The 20,701-nt window shown below is 39.5% G+C and overlaps 1 protein-coding gene across 1 annotated transcript; it reads right to left on the bottom strand.

Moving 5' to 3' along the window:
- Nucleotides 1-1,269: 1,269 nt before the first annotated feature.
- On the bottom strand, nucleotides 1,270-6,284 carry LOC109430148 (equilibrative nucleoside transporter 1). The gene is made up of 4 exons (XM_019706181.3): nucleotides 5,534-6,284; nucleotides 2,737-3,028; nucleotides 1,963-2,510; nucleotides 1,270-1,898 (listed from the first exon to the last, which is right to left on the bottom strand). The coding sequence occupies exons 1-4, from the start codon at nucleotides 5,885-5,887 to the stop codon at nucleotides 1,584-1,586; spliced, it is 1,509 nt and encodes a 502-aa protein (XP_019561726.2). The 5' UTR covers nucleotides 5,888-6,284; the 3' UTR covers nucleotides 1,270-1,583.
- Nucleotides 6,285-20,701: the final 14,417 nt, after the last annotated feature.

The raw sequence follows: 20,701 nt of genomic DNA, 5'->3' as shown, positions 1-20,701 counted from the left end.
TAGCTCAGGTTAGAACTCCCAGAGAATGAGATCATTTGTAGTACTACAGCACCATAGGAGATCACTCACACTGCGTTTTCGTAGAACGGCATTTTGTCCTACTTTGCACAGATGCTACTGATCTCCCTTAGCATAGATCCGCAGCCTAATGCACGCGCCCTGTTGGATTTCATAAGCCTCGGAGAATATTACCACCTTCAATGGTATTTCCACAACTATCCCACATTATTGTCCCATCAAGGGTCTGACTGGGATCATATCAAGGCGTAATATTCTCACCAGCTTGGAATTATATTTTCCCGATACATAAGTGATTTCGACAAAATACCGCCGTGCTATGCCGTAGTATGATTGGAATCACTATATCAGATGATTGAAATAACTGATTTTAAAATTTTACCATTGAATCTACATTTAGTTCAACCAATCAACACTGCAAAGCACAATGATCATATGCCGAAATTCAATGCTTCCTGGAAGATATAAACCAAGCCCAGGGGACTTGGTATTTTTTCACACATTGGCATAAAATCCGTAATTTTTATTATTGTTTTTGGAAGTACATAAAAAATGATGACTATTGCTAATTTAGAGAAAATTTTCCACTTTACGGAAGATTGAAAAGCTACCGCAGCTGTCAGACTGATGATTTTCACCATGGTATACTTAACCGTGAGTTTGCACATTTTCCTAGATATTTTACTGGCTGGTCCTGAATGTTGACTGATGTCCATTTTTTTTTTTCTCGCAACATCCATTCACATTCACAATTTTTATTTCTTCCCAAAACTGTCAGTTGCACTCCAATGATAAGATAATCGCAGTGTGCCACCACTTTTCTCTTTAAGTAGTTCTATATTCTTCCCCTAGGTGGCAGCAGCATAGCTAAAAAGATGTGTTTTCTCCGATTTGTTCAGGGTGTGCTGTCACATGGCCGGCCATCTTGTTAATCGGACATCTTTGCTAGAACGCTTAAGATAGGTACAAACTATATTGGGTAAAATCTATCTCATAACAAGCGCTACATTTTCTGCCTAATGCCAGACAGCCCTTTATCAATCAGTTCAATGCCAAGCATTTGTGTAAATCATTTTACAAATCCTGATTAATCGCGACATGATAAGTCCTTTCCATTTGCTTAACGCCTTATTTATGTTACACAAGATGCTTGTGGCAGGATGTTGTAACGTGCAATCGTTATTACAAGACATCGTCACGGAAAGTGTGACGTCAGGGCATGTGATATGAACTAAAACTAGTTCGCATTGCTCCATGGACGACATTACATTTGTTGTAAGCATTGCTATTGTATATTCCGGCATATACTCCAGTGTAGACAGTGATTTTGATTGGGTTCGCTATTATAAATATGATAACTAAATCCTAGAGATAAAACAAGTACCCTCCCGCCAAATATAATATCAGCCATTATTTCAAAACATATCCTACATATATAAGTTCTTGCTTGGTCAAAAACACATTCTTCCTCTTTCTGAACTATAAATCTTAACTTCAATATCGCAGATCTGTCAGTGTGTAGACTTACCCTGAACTCACGCGCCCTTCTCTCGCTCGCCGGATGCTCACTTGATCATCTCGATTATCATGAAACTGATCGTGGAACCACAAGCCAGTCCCACTCCCAGGAAGGCGGCCATCATCGAAGAGGCCATCTCTTTCTCTTCCTGATCCACTGCTTTCGGGGCTCCAATTAGGGCAATGTTGGCAATGTAACCGTTGGACAGCGAAAATCCCGCCATCAGCGCAATAAAGATGTAATCCGAGTGGATCATTACCGGAAAGCTGTGATGCGGACGGATGTTACATAGTAGCATCATCGGGACAAATGCAATACGACTGATGGTGGCCACGCTCAGCAGGAACGGGCTGTTAGACAGCTGCGAATTGGAAACATAAATTAGATATTTTTCCAAGAGGAATATCTATAACTCCAGAACGTACCCATTCTAGTGAACCGGCGCAAACCCTTCCGAGGTAGTCACCGGTGTTGAATAGGAGATAGTTGACAACGGGTAAAAAGTATACATCCTTCCAAGGATGACTTTGAGATTGCGAACCGACCAATATGGTGACGGCTGGATAGATGGATAGCGTCGTTACAAACACCAGCCACTCGGAGAATCCAAAAAGCCAAATCTTTCGTAGTACGCCCATAAAAGTGGGTTCCTGTCGGGGAAGTAGCTCCCGTGTCATATCGTCCACATCCAGAGAGCTTTTCATCAACGTTCGAGGCGAGGTGTAGTACTTGAAGAACAACGTTTTGGACATCACCACGTACAGCACTAGAGAGCACAGGAGCACCAGCGTTCCCACTATGAAGAACACAAAGGCCGTTACGGTCGGAGCGGCGCCGAATGTTAGGGCAATGATCTCAGCTAGCGCAGAGAATATCCCACCGAGCGCTTGGCCGCTCACTACCGCCGACATGTAATCGGACGAGAATTGACCCGCAATTCCGAACAGGCTGCCGGACATGATGGCCGAAAATGCTAAAATGAGAAGCAAGTCATGAGCAGATAAAGGATTGCAGAAACTATTTGGTATATGATAAAAGTAATAATAAATATCTCAACAACCTGGCAATAGGTAGCTAAATTGATTATCACAGTGGCCCCCATGTTCTATGACTCGGGCACAACACATGACAATGATGACTCATTTTGAGCTTTTGTACATACATAGTTATTAGGTCTTGTTTCTTTATGCATCACTTACCATTCACAACGACAACCGATGTGAGTGTGAGCAAGAAGAATGCATCCTGCCACTGATCGGTGTCGACTTGCGCTAGGGCCGTCGTTCCGATGAATATCAAAAACATCATCACCAGTGAACCGGCCATTCGTACCCGCAGCGAAATGTAGTGACCGAAGCCGGCATTAAGTAGAAGGAATAATGTGCTGGGCACCGATGCCGCTATGCTGAGATCCGATTGAAACTCCAGTTGCCGGGGCGTCAGCACGTTGGTATCGTTGCTTGATATGTTGCGGAATTTGTAGTGCCAGTACTGAAAGTGGAACGAAAACAAAACGAAAACTCTTATCATAAGTTCACGATAATGATGTGCACAGGGTTAGTAGCGGAAATCTATGTCTAAACCAGTGAACCGTATAGTACATTTTTTTCATTATCGTCGCAACGCCTTTACCGTCATGACTAATGTTGCATACTACCGTCACACACTACATTCATGCTGCCGTCGATGCATCAATGTCGTCTACCATAAATGTAGCATTTGGCACCATGATTGTAACACAAATCAAGATGATGGGAGTACGAAATGACAGTTTTGAAATGTAGAGTTGGAGTTCCAGTGGTTCCGAAAACTGGGAAAGAAAAATGCGGATAACTCGTGCTAGAGGGTGTCAAGGGCGTTACTTGGGGTCTGAGGGGGTTTAAGGGGGATTTCAAAGGCATTCCAAGAAGCTTCAGAGCATTCTCAGCGGATTTCAGAAACGTTACAGAGGCGTTACATGGCGTTTTCTGGGGTTTCGGAGGGTCTGAGATGCGTTACATGGGGTTTCTGGGGGTATTAGGGGGATTTTGGAGGCATTCCAAAGAGCTTCAGAGCATTTTCGGCGGATTTCAGAAACGTTACCGAGGCGTTACATGGCGTTTTCTGGGGTTTCGGAGGGTCTGAGGTGCGTTACATGGGGTTTCTGGGGGTATTAGGGGGATTTTGAAGGCATTCCAAGAAGCTTCAGAGTATTTTCAGCGGGTTTCAGTAACGTTACGGAGGCGTTACATGGCGTTTTCTGGGATTTCGGAGGGTCTGAGATGCGTTACATGGGGTTTCTGGGGGTATTAGGGGGATTTTGGAGGCATTCCAAAGAGCTTCAGAGCACTTTCGGCAGATTTCAGAAACGTTACGGAGGCGTTACATGGCGTTTTCTTGGGTTTCGGAGGATCTGAGGTGCGTTACATGGGGTTTCTGGGTGTTTTAGGGGGATTTTGGAGGCATTCCAAAAAGCTTCAGAGCATTTTCGGCGGATTTCAGAAACGTTACGGAAGCATTACATGACGTTTTCTGGGGTTTCGGAGGGTCTGAGGTGCGTTACATGGGGTTTCTGGGGGTATTAGGGGGATTTTGGAGGCATTCCAAAGAGCTTCAGAGCACTTTCGGCAGATTTCAGAAACGTTACGGAGGCGTTACATGGCGTTTTCTGGGGTTTCGGAGGGTCTGAGGTGCGTTACATGGGGTTTCTGGGGGTATTAGGGGGATTTTGGAGGCATTCCAAAGAGCTTCAGAGCATTTTCGGCAGATTTCAGAAACGTTACGGAGGCGTTACATGGCGTTTTCTGGGGTTTCGGAGGGTCTGAGGTGCGTTACATGGGGTTTCTGGGGGTATTAGGGGGATTTTGGAGCCATTCCATGAAGCTTCGGAGCATTTTCGGCAGATTTCAGAAACGTTACGGAGGCGTTACATGGCGTTTTCTGGGGTTTCGGAGGGTCTGAGGTGCGTTACATGGGGTTTCTGGGGGTATTAGGGGGATTTTGGAGCCATTCCATGAAGCTTCGGAGCATTTTCGGCAGATTTCAGAAACGTTACGGAAGCGTTACATGACGTTACATGGCGTTTTCTGGGGTATCGGAGGGTCTGAGGTGCGTTACATGGGGTTTCTGGGGGTATTAGGGGGATTTTGGAGCCATTCCATGAAGCTTCAGAGCATTTTCGGCGGATTTCAGAAACGTTACGGAGGCGTTACATGGCGTTTTCTGGGGTTTCGGAGGGTCTGAGGTGCGTTACATGGGGTTTCTGGGGATTTTAGGGGGATTTTGGAGACATTCCAAGAATCTTCAGAGCATTTTCAGCGGATTTGATTTCAAAGTCGTTACAAAGGCGTTTTTGACGATGGCGGAAACCCTCAGTAGTGTCCCTGTATTGTCCCAGAAACCCCAAGCGCCATATTTAATTCCAAAATGGCCTAGGATATCGGGTTTCAACATCAGCTCAATTAGCCAGGTCTGAAAATATCCGTATGGCATGAGACTTTTTGATTTGTTAGACGTGGGCCGTAACTATTCAGTTGGGAGCCACTAACTTTTGTTCCCCTGCTCCATTGGTGGTTATGACCCTCGGAATGCACAATCCGAAAATCTTTGTCTCCGCTTCTTCACACTTCCGGTTCCTAAGTTATACGCATGTCCCGTTCGCAGTTTTCGGAACCACTGGTATTTCATTGGTTCACTCAATTTGAAAATCCACTACATTTTTTGCCGTGATTAAAAAAATGTCACAGTCACCCATGAATATTTCATCTGGTCATACGTGAATGTTTTTGTTGCATGATAGTCAAGACCATACATCCACGATTATCATGCAAACTACAGTTTTTGATAGTACATTTTGGATCACTGGTCTAAACGTATGTACGCTACAATCTTTCAAAATAGCAGAGGGGGAACTGGTTCCACCAACTCGGTCGAAATATTGAAATTCCTTCCGCGCACCTCTGCAGCTGCATCACTGCTACCAGCCCTGTATGCAAACATAATAATCCGTACACTTACCTCTTCGGCAGTGACGAAAAAGTTCCACGGCAGTAGGGTCGTCATGCCGAGTAGATAGAATACTGCATAGGTAAAATTGTACTTGTCCACCGGTGCTACCCGCAGACTCCCGTCATCGCCAGTGCGGTTCCGTACTCCACTTCTAATCCCCACAGTGGCCGTCGTTGGAATGTTGCTCACCGAGCCTGCATTGATAGATCCCGCATAAATGTTGTCGTCCACGAAGGTGGCCTCGCTGTCCTCCTCATCCTCGTCCTGGAGCAGCGGCCTGCGGGTTGTTCTCGTTGCATAATCCATCGCCGTACTATCACCTCGCGATCTGAAGCGCACCCACGACAGTAAACGGTCCCGCATTCACTTCCTCCGTGCTCTCTCCGACTGGGATGGAACACAAAGCAATGCCCTTATTACGGATCGCACGCTCCTCAAAGGAGTTATCACAGAGAACAACACATCGCTCGGTGATAAGCGAAATCAAAACGCAAATCGCTCGACTGCCTCCTTCTAGGTCAAGTTGACGATGCTGCTCGCGGATCGATGGGCGGACGACGACGCTACGACGCACTGAGCGAACTGATAAACTAATTTGATTAACTCGCGTGACATGCACACAATGCGCTCTTGATGATTAAAATGCGATTCAGAGTAGGTAAAAGTGCATCATGGATGCAGATGCAGGCACAAAGCGCGACTAAAAGGAACGGGGAAATCTCGCGTTTACATTCGACGACGGCCAGCTGACTAATCACAATGTCTCAGATCACAATCCCTCCCCGTTCACAAACTGGATGTGGCTGTGGCTGGCGATGCGATGGGTGGAAATTTGTAAACAAGGCACGTACACATGCACACCATAGGCAAAAAAGTGACAAACGATTGCAGCCGCCGAGCGGCTTAATAATCGTGTCGGCGGCTAAAAGGGTTATGTCTCGGCTATGAGAGAAGAGTGTTTGTAGGTGGTGGTCGCAAGAGGGCTGCAAGGGAGATGTGCACAAGAAAAATATTCTACTCAGTGGCTGAGTTGGACTTACGCTACGAGCATTTCCGGCACAAATTCAAATGAAATTTTGCTCATGTATAAACACAGAGAACAGACATCCAAGTCCAGTTCCGAAACTGTGTAAGGAATTTAACGGCCATTTGAAATCGGCAACACATGTGGCAATAGCGTGGCGCTGCAATCGCTTAATTTCCCATACTAATTTAATTCACCACTTGAAATGTTTCAATTCACCACTGACTGTGGCAATATGGTGTTTGGTGGCGTTAGTGGTGTCATCATGTATTGGTTTGCAACCTTACTAAAGTAAAGATTCAAATCCTTACACAACTTTCCGAATGAAATTTGTTCTAGCCTGGATGTCTGTTCTCTGTGGTATAAATAAGATAAGCTTCAATCTAAAATGTTTTCCATGTTTTGAAATATTCTTCCCATAACTTTTGAAAAGCGCGAGTAAAATAAACCTAATTATCTTCGAACTCTTCGAATCCCGGATAAAAAATTACCATTCATTACATGGTAAATATTATTAACATATGACTGGTTTTATTGTTCACAATAAAACACATAGTAGATATATCACACTCTGTGGATATATTGTTACTTTTTTACAATTGAAACAAGCCCATATCACAGACAAACAGACGTAACACTTCGAACATTTTTCGATTCAAATCATAGTCACGGAAACATATTCGCCCAATGCTAAAAGGACTAAGTTTGGCCGACCTCCAACTAGGTGGCGGTAGTGAGCAAACGTCAAACTCGAACAAAAACTATGCGAGCGCCACGGTTGGGCAGTTGGCCAACTATCAAATTTTGAAAAAGACCGTTAAATCGGTGTACGATGACAATTATCAGAGTGTTACGTCTGTTTGTCTGTGCCCATATAGTTCGTACAATAAGTGGTCATTAGCTTTATTAGTGACTAATTGATTCGATTGTTTTTCAATTGTTCTATAATAATTTAAAGTTACTATCAGTAAACATTTATTTAAGTTGTTTTTATATAGTTGCAAAAGTGCCTGCAAAGTTCTCATGGACTTTTTATTTAAAAAAGAGTTTATTTCTCAATTACACTTAAAAACAATTCGTAACAAATAAATAACAATAAATATTATTGTTGCTTGGATCATGTTTGTATTATCAAATACAAAATCATTTGACATATATTTTTTTAGGTTTAGTTTTAAATTTGAGTACAGTAGAAGTTTCGGTTATCGAATGTTATTCGCTGAGACTTCAACGACTGACAGACATCAAGCCGTGTTGGAAGATGAAGCTCTCGATGAATAACTGAGGAAGTACTTATAGAAAACTAGCTGAAAAGCAGGTTTTAGCCAAGTGAGGACGTTACGACAAGAAAAAGATGAACAATGATTTTTCTAATGTTTCCCAATTAATTAAAGGAATCTAGTATATAGTAAACTATCATTGATAACAATACAAATACAATTAGTTTAATGGGGTCAATTGAACCGATGTTAAAACAAACATACAAAAATATTTGTTGTTATGTAAACAGTTTTCGGCTTTGAAAAACCAAAGAATTCCCCAACTAACAATCGCCAGCCGCAAACAATTATAGCTGAACTAAAATTATGCTGTACACATTACTGTACAAATGCTATTTCAATTGAAAAAGTAGCCAATGTTCAACTTTTCGTATTGGTATTAACAATGATAATTCAAACCACTTTTCAAGCGTTTAATAAGATTTTTATTCGACTTACAATAATTCCTTTACAACTTAGATTAACAAGACTTTTTTCTGCTTCTTGTTAAGTTCATGTCAAAATTAGGACATGTATCTGTATAATGTGTTTTTCACAAGTCAAATAAGCGCTTTCGTTTCATCATACTTCGACTCAGAGTACATGATGAAAAACACGTGTTTTTTACTGAACAACAGCTGAATTAATCTGTTGTTCAGTCGTTAACCTTAATGTTGTGCTAATTCACCACTGCTGAACAGGAGTCGAAGTCTGATCATTATTCAACGACGGGAAGTTTATGTTTTGATTTGAGCACTGCAATTCATCATCTCTAGGATGGCACAGATAGGAAGGCATGCGGCTGGCAATCGACGGGTCACGATTTCGAATCTGGATTTAGGTAAATTTATGTGTAGTTATTATTTCAGAACATTTGTTCACAGCATTAAATTCCAATCATAAACTCTCGTGGAAATTGAAAAATTTTGCATCTTTTTAATTTTTAATTATTTTTGCTAATGCTGAATAACAGCTTTACTCTCTCTCTCTCTCTCTCTCTCTCTCTCTTCTTGGCGTAACGTCCCCAACAGCTTTACTATATAGTTGTAATACGATTTAACAACAAACAGTTCAGTTGGTACACAACACTATGCTTTATAGTTTCTCCAAATTTGAGTGAACAAAACCCGAACAAAGGTTGTGCCAAAAAATTATCCAAATGTTATTCAGCATCATGCTGAATCAATTCGTCGTAAAGGTGCTTGTAAAATGTGTGATTGTTAGTTGGGTCATATTTCTCGGTAACATTTTTCTCCAGCATTTACAGATACTAATGGCCACATGAATTGTGAACGATTTATGGTATGGATCATACGACCTGAGGTCTGACTTGTGAAATTCGGCAGTTATTTGAAACGATTGATAATAGATCTTATCAACAGCTGCCAAGCAATACATACCAGACAGACATCAGAGTATTTGATTCTTATCATAAAATGTACATATCATTCTGGCGGTCGTTAGTGCTCGTAAATGCTGGATATAAATGTTAGCAGGAAATATAAATTCTATGGATTTTCACAAGCTAAAACTGCTTACAAATAACAACAAATATTATTGTATTTTTATTGTAACAACGATTCATTTGACGCCAAGAACAATGAAAAATCATTAAGATATATTGTTATCTTTTGAAAATTGCCCTAAAATGTCTCATAAAAACACAATACATTATATTGTTTTTCGCAAAAAAGTGTATGAAAATTTTCTCAAAATTTCATGGTTAAGATACATAACGACCACCATTTTTTATTGTAAAAGTGCCATTTACCATTCGCCGAATGGTACAGAACAATAGGGGTGATGGTGAGTGTGCCGTGTAAATTACAATACGTTTAATGGTGAATATTTTTCGAAAAAATGGTGTTGTAACAATAAAATTTATCGTATTTTTATGATATTTTTTATCAGGGATGAGTGAAATCAGTTTTGTACCTTCTAATTCCGCCCTATTTTGTTTATCAGACGGGCTTGGTGGTCTAGTGGCTACCGCTTCTGATTCATATGCAGAAGGTCCTGGGTTCAATCCCTGGCTCGTCCCTTTCCTCCTACTTTGTATCTTTCTGTATGCTTTCTACCTCCTCTCTACATACACAACTCATGTATAGCCATCGCTAGAACAGAAACGGGTGGAAAAAGCCGTTTCCCTTCCATACTTTCACAGCACAGTGTCTCAATCCTATTAACGCCTACTACACTGAAATAAATTTTGTTGTGGAAACTACTGATTCCATAGTAAAATTGCTAATCGTACCTATGATTCTCAACCGACAGCAAAATCTGTTAAGGTAACTGAAATATGCCTGAAATTACAATTCATTGTAGTAAATTCAACTAAAAGCGTATTCGTCTCAACAACAAAACATTGTTAATTTTTCCTGGACACGCATTTTACAACACAGTGTGATTAAAAATGCAATGCTCGTTTGTTAAATTAAGATATTTTTAGTAATGTTAACTGCACTGCTAGTCAAGTTGACAGTGTTTTAGTAGAATTAACTGGAAATTGTTGTCGGTTGAGAATCATATGTACGGTTAGTAATTTTACTATGGAATCGGTAGTCTCCACAACAAAATTTATTTCAGTGTAGTTATGCAATCAAGCTAACTGTGCCGCATTACTTCAGAATAATATACAATATATAAATAATTCAGAATAATATACAATATATAAAATTCAGAATAATACACAATTCTAAGGACTGTTCATTTTATAAAGAGGACACCTTATTTGTGTGATATCTTTTTTATTTTTCAATAAAAGCATTATTGGTTTTTTGCATAAATTTCCATAGCTATTCTACTGTGTAGGAAAAATATAACATTATACAAATTGTCCTTAGTTATGGAACTGAAGCGGTTTTCGTTAAAACTCAATAAAACCCCATTTCTCAAAATTCTACATAACTTTCCACATACATAACTTTAAAATTTTCATGAACTTTTCAATGTGTTGGGATCTAATACTATTCTTCTAAAGGTAGAGTGTAATAGTTGGTCAGTAATAATGCACCAAGCATCATACAGCTTGATATAGTGAGTTGCCTTGTTATCAATGAAATTGATAAAAAATACCTGTTTAAGTCCAGTGATGCAATAACACTACGGAATCAGTTCAAAATTTGTCCAGTATAGAAGAGAATCGCATTCTGAATGATACCGAAGAAAAATATGCTTTAAAGTACATTCTTCATCATAAATTTAATACTTAATGATGGCCATAATGAAAAATTGCATACTTTTTGCTCCATAAATGCAAGTTTTTGATTCTAGAGAAGCTTATTATTATTTATTTTCAGCAAGGTCTGACCCTATGTGATTATATACCTTATTTGAAAATAACTACATGTTAATTTTTATTTTCGACATCATTGTTAAGTTGTATTTGCAATAGAGTACATCGTTATTTAGAAGAACCTTCAAAGAACGAAGCGGTTTTATCTCCGGTAACTGCCATGAAGCACAGTAACCAAGCCAACAATGCTATCAAGAAGCGGTTTTCTGCATTTGAAATTGCTTTATTAGTACTTTCGACTAGATCCATTGAAAACATTCAAAATTTAATATTTTTATACATTTTTGTTTGAAAAATAAATTTAATTCCGAAAATCGAGTTCAACTTGTAACTTTAATATCTCAACAACCATTATTCCGATTAGGTTTATATTTTGCCAGAATATGCATCACTCAAACTGCTGCAGCATGGCAAACACTTTTATGCAATTAAAAACGATACACCGATGTTTAACAGAAATTTTGTGTTTATCTTTAGTTTTTGGGAATTGAAAAATTGATCTCTCGAAACACTTTGCCACATTTCTATAAAGTTCAATAATTTTAACCCAATTTATTTATGGTTATTATCTGCTAATATAATGTACTGAACAACTAACCAAGGCTGCTCAAATTTGAACTACGCATTTTCTTTTTATAGCCTTGCAAAGTTGTCCTCTTTATAAAATGAACAGTCCTTAGCACCTTACCCCTGCTTCCCACGCACCAATGTGTGCACCTTCTGCCAACTATCAGAATGGAAAACACGTGTTTTGAGCTGAACAGCTGTTGAAGTATAAGGCGTTGTTAAGTTGATTACCACGTACTGTGCTAATTCACCACTGCTGAACACAAGTTCAGGAGTGATCATTATTCAATAATCTATATATATAAAAATGAGTTTGTAGTCCCTTTGAGGCAACAAAACTCACGAACGGCTGAACCGATCAGGATGATTCTTGCACGGTTCGATTCGTATTCGTGTTGACTGTGTTTATATGTACAAAAAGTTACGAAAATCATTTAAAAAAGTATGAAAATTGTGAAAATACTGATTTTTCATGAATCGGGAACAAATTTAGCGTGATCAAAATTAAATCAATCTAGAGTGCGTTGCTGCGATGACCTCAACAGTTGTCAAACCACCACAGCTTAGCAAGACAAAGTTTGCCGGGACAGCTAGTATTGAATAATATTGAGTCATGGGAAGATTATGTTTTGCTTTCGGTGCTGCATCTCATCATCTCTAGGATGGCGCAGATAGGAAGGCATCCGGCTGTCAATCGACAGGTCTCGAGTTCTAATCCGGATTTAGGTAATTTTATAAGTCGGTAACTCTCGCTGAGATCGGCACACTATTTACACCTTGTCTTCAAAAATGTTTAAGGTGGCAATTTTCTGAAAGTCGTCGCTTAAAAAGTAATGAAAATGCATTTGGTTACTCAAATTGATGGACCCCTCGTTAATTAGAGCCACAACCATTTTTCCAGGTTCCTCGATTTTGGTCAAATGGTGGCTCATATAAACCGCTATAACTCGAAAGTATTTTCCAAAATCCACCTCAAAACGAACTGCTGTTGAAAAGAGGAAAGATAATAATAAAAAGTTGTGTCAGCCATATTGATTTTGGCCGCCATCTTGGATTTTTATACCAAAACATTTTTTTCACCATGATGGCAACCACCGATTTTTTAATTTTTTGCATCAATTGAAAGCTGAGACATTTATACCCAACATATCAAAAAAATAGAGATGTCTTTTTTGCTATCAAAAGTTATCTGCAGTTTTGTAAACCATGCCACTTTTGCGCACAGGGCCCGGTGCCAGCCGATTACATAAATGCCGCGTTATTTCGCAGTGCTTACGAACACGGGCCCATATAGCCGAGGCGGTAAACGCACGGGTATTCAGCATGACCATGCTGAGGGTGACGGGTTCGATTCCCGGTTGGTCCAGGATCTTTTCGTAAAGGAAATTTCCTTGACTTCCTTGGGCATAGAGTGTCTTCGTGCCTGCCACACGTTATACGCATGCAAAATGGTCATTGGCAGAGGAAGCTCTCAGTTAATAACTGTGGAAGTGCTCATAGAACACTAAGCTGAGAAGCAGGCATTGTCCCAATGTGGACGTTACGCCAAGAAGAGAGAGAGACGAACACGAATTTAAAATCTGAACCCACTTATGGAAAGTTGAAGATTGAAGCTTTACAAAACACTAAAATAGTTATTTATGTAATGAGTTGCAAAAAGTTGATTTTTTCAGCACGAGTCGTACATTTATCCAACGAGGCTTGCCGAGTTGGATAAATACGAAGAGTGCTGAAAAAATCGAGTTTTGCAACGAATTGCATACAAAATTTTATGCAATGATTTTTTCATAATGCAACTCATTTGAGTTGCATAATGTTCATAATGCAACTCAAATGAGTTGCATTATGAACTTTATCCAACTATTTTTCATTATGCAACTCAATTCAGTTGAATAATGAACCAGTTCGGAAAAGTTGGCCATTATGATACCAAAATGAGTTAGATAAAATATAAATTATGATACTGAATTGCATAAAAGTTATCAAGTTAACTAAAATGAGTTGCATTATGAAAAAATCATTGCATAAAATGTTGTATGGAACTCGTTGCCAAACTCAATTTTTTCAGCACTCTTCGTATTATCCAACTCGGCAAGCCTCGGATAAATGTACGACTCGTGCTGAACAAATCAACTTTTTGCAATCCGTCACATAAATAACTATTTTTGTAATAAAATAATTTGCAGTAGAATTTTGAGGTGATCTACCTATGTTACGGGGCATTGATAAGTATTAAAAAATTATTCACCAAAAACTACGAAAAGTGATCAATTTCTCCCGAAATCACGATCAATAAAAAGTTGACGTTTTCACAATGTAATGACAAAAAGATATTTATGCAATTCAGTATCATATTTTATACTTTATATAACTCATTTTGGTATCATAATGGCCATTTTTTCCGAATTGGTTCATTATGCAACTGAAATGAGTTGCATAATGAAAAATAGTTCTATAATGTCCATAATGCAACTCATTTGAGTTGCATTATGAACATTATGCAACTCAAATGGGTTGCATTATGAAAAAATCATTGCATAAAATTTTGTATGGAACTCGTTACAAAACTCGATTTTTCAGCACTCTTCAGCACTCGGCAAGCCTCGTTGGATAAATGTACGACTCGTGCTGAAAAAATCAACTTTTTGTAACTCGTTACATAAATAACTATTAAATAATTTTTAGAAAAAAAAAATAAAGTGAATATTCAACGAGAATCTATGTTCTACCGTCTATCATCATCATCATCATCATCATCATTCTTGTTTTTGAGAAGTAATGCTTTGTCGAATCCTTAGAGTCTTTATTGAAACCATTGAAGGCGGTCTATAGTTTGCATGCCTTGAATCTTAACGTATGACCAGATGAAGAAGATAACTCTTTTTAGTGCAAACCTAAAACGTGATTTCATCCTACTTTGGAGAATTTCTGCAAGCGTCACATAAAATAAACATCACTTATAAGAAAGATTTACCGCCATACTGCAATCACGTGTCCGTATAACTTTCTATCTATGTTCCTTCAGTAGAACCGATTCGATGTATGCGACACAAAACCAACAGCATCTCTCTGTCTCTATGTGTGACTACGTGTTTTGCTGCATTGAACCATCCTACAGCGAGCGTCGCCAAAGATTGAGACACGGAGGTGGACCAACTTTTATAAACCAGTTTCAGTTCTCCCCACTGACTGACTTCGTGATAGAATTATAGCGTTAGACTTCTGCAGACACATCTCGTTTGGTAAACGACAGAAGAAAACTGCATCGCCCTATCTTTTTTTTTATCAGACATTGGATTGAATTAGTGGGGAAGGCTGCATTAGATATTTTTAAATGATGATTATCTTAGAAGGACATGAACTTCAAATTAATTGTAGACTTACAGTCGGGTCTCCTATTAGACGCTGCCACCCACTTTACGCCCATCGCGTTTTCCATGCTTTCTTATAACCAATTCAGTTAATTTTTTGTATGTGATGAATATGTAGTAAGCACAAACTGTGCTGGAAAAAAAATAAGCTGGATTGGATGCAAGACAGCTGAGAAATTGCGGTGGGCGTAAAGTGAGTGTCAGCGTCTAATAGGAGACTCGACTTTATTAGAGATTTTATTTTAATTCGTTGTTTAACAAAATTCTCCAGCATGCAGGTTTTAAGCTATTCAAAGAAGCGAATATTGTTTAACAAATACATTACACCATTACAGTATACTTCAGTGGGCTGGACAAGTAGTGCGAATGCCGGGCGAAAGAGTAGTGAAAAAATATTCAGCAGGACAACAGAAAGAGATCTGCAATATCGTTGACGGTCCCAAACGTGCTGGCAGCACGGGGTTAAATAGGACCTACACGTTCGGGGAAACTGGAGGAACATCGTCCAAGACTGGCGTATGGTAGAAGTCTTCTTCATCATATGCGCTAATTTTCGTCACATCAGGTGGAAAATATTCAATAATAACGGCTTTTGCAATTTATCTTTGCCTATGTCCTAGTAGATGGAATCAAAAAGATGTAGACTATATATAACTACCCTCAAGATGACTCAGCTCTATGAGGCAGTGTGTCCATCTACCTTAGAGGAATCCCATTCCCTCTGCCACTTCAGCATATATGATGTTCTGGCTATCCGTCTCGCGTCACTCGAAGCACTCAGCATCCTCTGCCACCACTAGTGCTATGGGCATCATGCTTGCTAGTATGCATACCGCGTCCTTCGAGACCGTGCGGTATGCGCTGACCACCATAAGGCACATCAGCATGTGGGTACTCTCGACCTCGAACCGCTTCATGTTTCGTTTGACCAAATAGCGCACTCGACCATGCAGCAGCGCCATACCGTAGTATGGAGTCCGCTACTATTGCGAGCAGCTTACGCTTACCTGAGACTATTGCGGGGTTATTTAACATTATCTTTGACAATGCCATTATCATCATGCTTGCCCTTTTGCTGGTATATTCTACGTGTCTTCCAAATTTCAGCTTATCGTCGATCATGACCCCCAACTGCTTCAGTAAGCGCTTAGAGTTGATCGTGCACCCGCCTATGGTGACCACTGTCATTTTTCATCTCCTCTTTTGAATCGCCGTAACCAAGAGGGTATTATCATCGGCAAAGCCGACCAGCTTTACGCCCTGTGGCAGTTTGAGCCTCAATAAACCGTCATACGCCGCGTCCCATAGTACCGGGTCCATGATGGAACTTTGAGGTATCCCCGCCGTGACGTTGTAGTTCCTCTCGCCTTCCTCGGAGTCGTAGATTAGCACCCTGATATAGAAGTAGCTCTTCAGTATCCAGCATAGGCTATCCTGGATTCGTAGGTGTTGTATGGCGCATTCGATGGCGGCCCAGCTGACGCTGTTGAACGCATTCTTTACGTCCAGCGCGACAACCGCGCAATAGCGGATTTCCGTTTGCTTCTTTTGGAGTGCTATTCCGGCCGTTTTAGTTACAGCCCTAATAAATAGCATCCACCGTCGATCGATCTTTTCGGAAGCCGAACTAATTATCGGGGTTTTCGGTATAGACTATAGAGCAAAGGCCTCGACAGAATTGTGGAGCTAAGAATTATTGAGGACAAGCGGGTGCCCCCAGGAAGTAACTTGTGTTTATCTTTTGACGTTCACCAAGTGATGACGCGACGACCGTTTGCACGCCTACTAGATTGCATGATGGGTATTTGGCAGACCATGTGCTACCAGCGTTCATTGGAAGGCTAGTCGAACAACAATGCTTATTCAATACCACACATCCTCCCTCTTCTCAGGAATTATTTCAATTTTTTCGTTCATTTTGAAGATCAGCCTTCCACAGTTGTTCATGTTTTGATGTTGTGACTGTTTTATTTAATTTGTATTAACAAAATTGAGAATCGATGAGCACTGAGCTCTACCGTACACATGTCTGCCATCAGTAAACTTTTACTGAATACCTACGCCCAGTAGTACATAATATAGTACTGTCATTAAACCAGACGTCGCACAACTGAGTCACTACACCACCATGCTCGAGATTTTTTTTTTTTTGATCATGGTGAAAGTTGTGCGCAGCCTTCGCATTCCAATCAGCATTCATCACCATAAACTTGCAAAGCTTAGGTACTAAACAAATATTCAATTTTTACTATCTATGACTACATTCCAAACTAAAACATGTAATCCGAGTCTCACAGTTCTTCCCTTAGGCGTATCTTTGCGTGTAATATGCTTAAACTCAACTTAAACTGCAGCATCTTGTACACATGCCATACCGTCTATTTCCTCCGGTCAGATTCTACTGGAACAACAATTATGCATCAAACAAAAATGTAGAAGTTTCACAATCGCACCATACGATAGACCAATTCACTATGAGACAAAATTGGCTACAAACTTAAGGGTCCGGTCATCCGGACACGCTGTGAACTATTTTTAGTGTCGCCATGAGACAGAGTTTCTTACAAAAGTAAGGGTGCGGTCATCCGGACGCGCTGTGGACTGTTTTTACTGTCGCCATGAGACAGAATTTCTTACAAAAGTAAGAGTGCGGTCATCTGGACGCGCTGTGGACTCTTTTTACTGTCGCCATGAGACAGAGTTTCTTACAAAAGTAAGGGTGCGGTCATCCGGACGCACTGTAGACTATTTTTACTGTCGCCATGAGACAGAATTTCTTACAAAAATAAGGGTGCGGTCATCCGGATGCGCTGTAGACTGTTTTTACTGTCGCCATGAGACAGAGTTTCTTACAAAAGTAAGGGTGCGGTCATCCGGACACGCTGTGGATTGTTTTTACTGTCGTAATGAGACAGAGTTTCTAATAAAAGCTTATTTTAAAACTAGTTGTTTTTCTGATTTCACATATACTAAACATGGTCACGAAACTAAGACTGCCATTAACTGTTCAATTATGAAAAAGAGCTGAAAACCCGCTACGCGTCTTACGTAAGATTAAATACATCGCGATATACTGATATGCTTAATGTACATTGCAGTTACCTTTATCAAACTACAGACACTTATGAAGTCGAAGTGTTTGTAGTTTCCAACTTTATGGACATTGTTCAGAAACAATATAAAACAAATGCATGAGCAAAAACAATCATACTCGTTAATAACTGAATAGTAGTGCCATAGTCTAATAAATGAATAAAATCACACTCAACTGACTTTCAAGAACATGATGTTTTGATGTGTAGGATTTTTTTTTCTCGCAATATAATTTATGATGAATCCTTTTCCATTTCTGCCTGATTGCTGATCAGATTCTTTGGTGGGTTTTGAAAATCACTTCGACAGCATTAGTATGACAGGGGTAGTCAAATAGTCGAAAATTTATCCACATTTTGCTTCAGCTATTTAGTCATACTCAAAAATAGCATACTATTGCAGCTGCTCAAACTCGCAGGCCTTGCAGTAAATATCAAATTAATAAGTTTAAAATAAGAAGTTTGTGACACTTCAACACGTTGCTCTCATAAATAGTTTCTATTTTTTTTTTCGTGTTCACTACAGATGTAATGTAAGTCGTATTTTTTACTGTCGTAAATCGTATAACACGCATGTATATACTTACAGATCTGATTCAATTGGTAATCAAAACAAATGTTGTCAAAAAAAACACAGAAATGCGTAATAAAATCACAATACCCGAATGAAACTCTCTTTGCGTAAAACATACATTCAAGACCTTCTCTTAAGAAAAAATCGCAAAATCTCAGATTTTCAAATCTTTTGCTTATACTCTCACAAACGACATTTTTTTTGCATCGAAATCATGCATGAGGTAAGGGGTCGTCCATAAATGACGTAGCTTTTTAGGGGGGAGGGGGATGTTTGTGATTTTGTGACGAAGTGTGACGATAGGGGGGTGGGGGTTCGTGGTATTCTACGTAGCTTTCTACTAAGCTTAATATTTTTTTTACTTGAATACTTAAATCATTATCCGGTAAATAAAAAAATATATTGCATAATCTGTTTTTTCCATCACATTAATGTAAATAACAAATAATGAACATAAATGCCGGCTTCTTTTCATAAGATATGCAGCTATCGGACGCAACAACTGTATGTGAGAAAATGTTTTTGAAGTCCTGCGTAAAGAATAATGAATAATGAAAGAATAATGTGTATGAAAATCAATTTCGCTCAAATGCTTTCAACGATCAATAGTTTGCTGCTTGCACGCTGCACTGCACGCTGTTAAGGCTGCAAAATAAAATTCTAAGTTTTTGGCATTATGGCATTATTCCAGGAGTGCCTTATATAGTTTCTACTTTTGTGCAAAACTTTCTTAAGCTCTTAAGGAGCTCCTCTAGCAGCTTTGTAAGGAACTTCTAATGGTGTTATTTATAGTTTTCCCCAACAGGAGAAGGATAAAATTTTCACAGGAATGCATACTGGGAATCCCAGGAAAAGCTTCTGAAAACATCGCAAAAGGATTTGAACGAACCTGAAAAGGAATCCTTCAAGGAACTTCTAGAACCGTGATCACCAAAGTGCGGCCCGCGGGGTGCACGTGATGTCGAGTTATGTATGTTGCCGTAGAATTTCTTGCAATGTACTTTGTGAAGGTTATTCTACTGCTAAAACAATCCAGAATAACGTATTCAATGTTTCACAAATGGATCCAGGATGTGCAATACAAGCATTAAAAAAAATGAACCTGAGGATCACTGTTCTAGAAGAATTTCAGAAGAAGAAGAGGAATATTGAAAGTACATCATAGAGAAATTCCAAAAGAAATCCCATGAGGAGTTCCTGGAGCAATTCTATATGGTACTTTCAAAGAAATCTTGAATAAACTCCTGGAAGAATCTCAGAAGGAGCTATTTGTAGAGTCTAAAGTCTAAAGAAATCACGGAAGAAATTTCTGAAGAAATCCCGAAAATAACTTTTGGGGAATCCCAGAAGATATCCAGATAGAACTCCTGGTGAAACCTTAGAAAGAAAATCCTGAAGGAATTGCAAAATGATTAAGTGGAGGGGTGCCGGAAAAAGTTCCTGGAGGAGCCCTGATAAAAATCCTGGATAAATCCTAGAGGGAAGTCCTCGAGGAATCCCAGAAGAAACTCCTGGAGGGGTTTTGAAAGAATGCCGGAGTGGTTTCCTACAGAGATCTCGGATTGAATATTTGAGTGAATTCCTGAAGCAAACCAAGAAGGAACTCCTGGAGGAATCCCGAAAGGGACTACTTCAGGAAATCCAGAAAAAAGTTCTGATGGAATCTCAAAAGAAATTCCGTTTGAAATCCCTGAATAGATGTTCGAAGAATCTGCTGGTGAAACAGAGAAGAAGAAAAATTTGAAAGAACCGTGGAACCATGGATAAATTTTTAAAACAACCTTAGAAAAAAAAAACTCCCGGAGAAATCCCAGAAGTAACTTTTAGTGGAATCGAAGAAGGAATTCCGGAAAAAGTTCTTGGAAAGATCTCTGAAGGAACCCCTGAAGGAATAGAAAAAGAAGGAAATCTCAAATGGAATCCCAATGGAAATTCTTGGAGAAATCCCTTGGAGGAATTCTCAAAAATGGGAATCCCTAAAGAAACTCCTTAAGG

The sequence above is a fragment of the Aedes albopictus genome, chromosome 2 (assembly GCF_035046485.1).
Source record: "Aedes albopictus strain Foshan chromosome 2, AalbF5, whole genome shotgun sequence".
Taxonomy (NCBI): Eukaryota; Metazoa; Arthropoda; class Insecta; order Diptera; family Culicidae; genus Aedes; species Aedes albopictus.
This window is presented reverse-complemented; position numbering and strand designations above follow the sequence as displayed.

Excerpts from the sequence above, each read along its gene's own strand:
- LOC109430148 (XM_019706181.3), bottom strand. The coding sequence starts at position 5,887 with ATGCGGGACCGTTTACTGTCGTGGGTGCGCTTCAGATCGCGAGGTGAT. Across the intron at positions 2,511-2,736 it reads ATCGGTTGTCGTTGTGAATG|CATTTTCGGCCATCATGTCC; the intron begins GTAAGTGATGCA and ends TTCTCATTTTAG. Across the intron at positions 1,899-1,962 it reads GCGCCGGTTCACTAGAATGG|CTGTCTAACAGCCCGTTCCT; the intron begins GTACGTTCTGGA and ends TCCAATTCGCAG.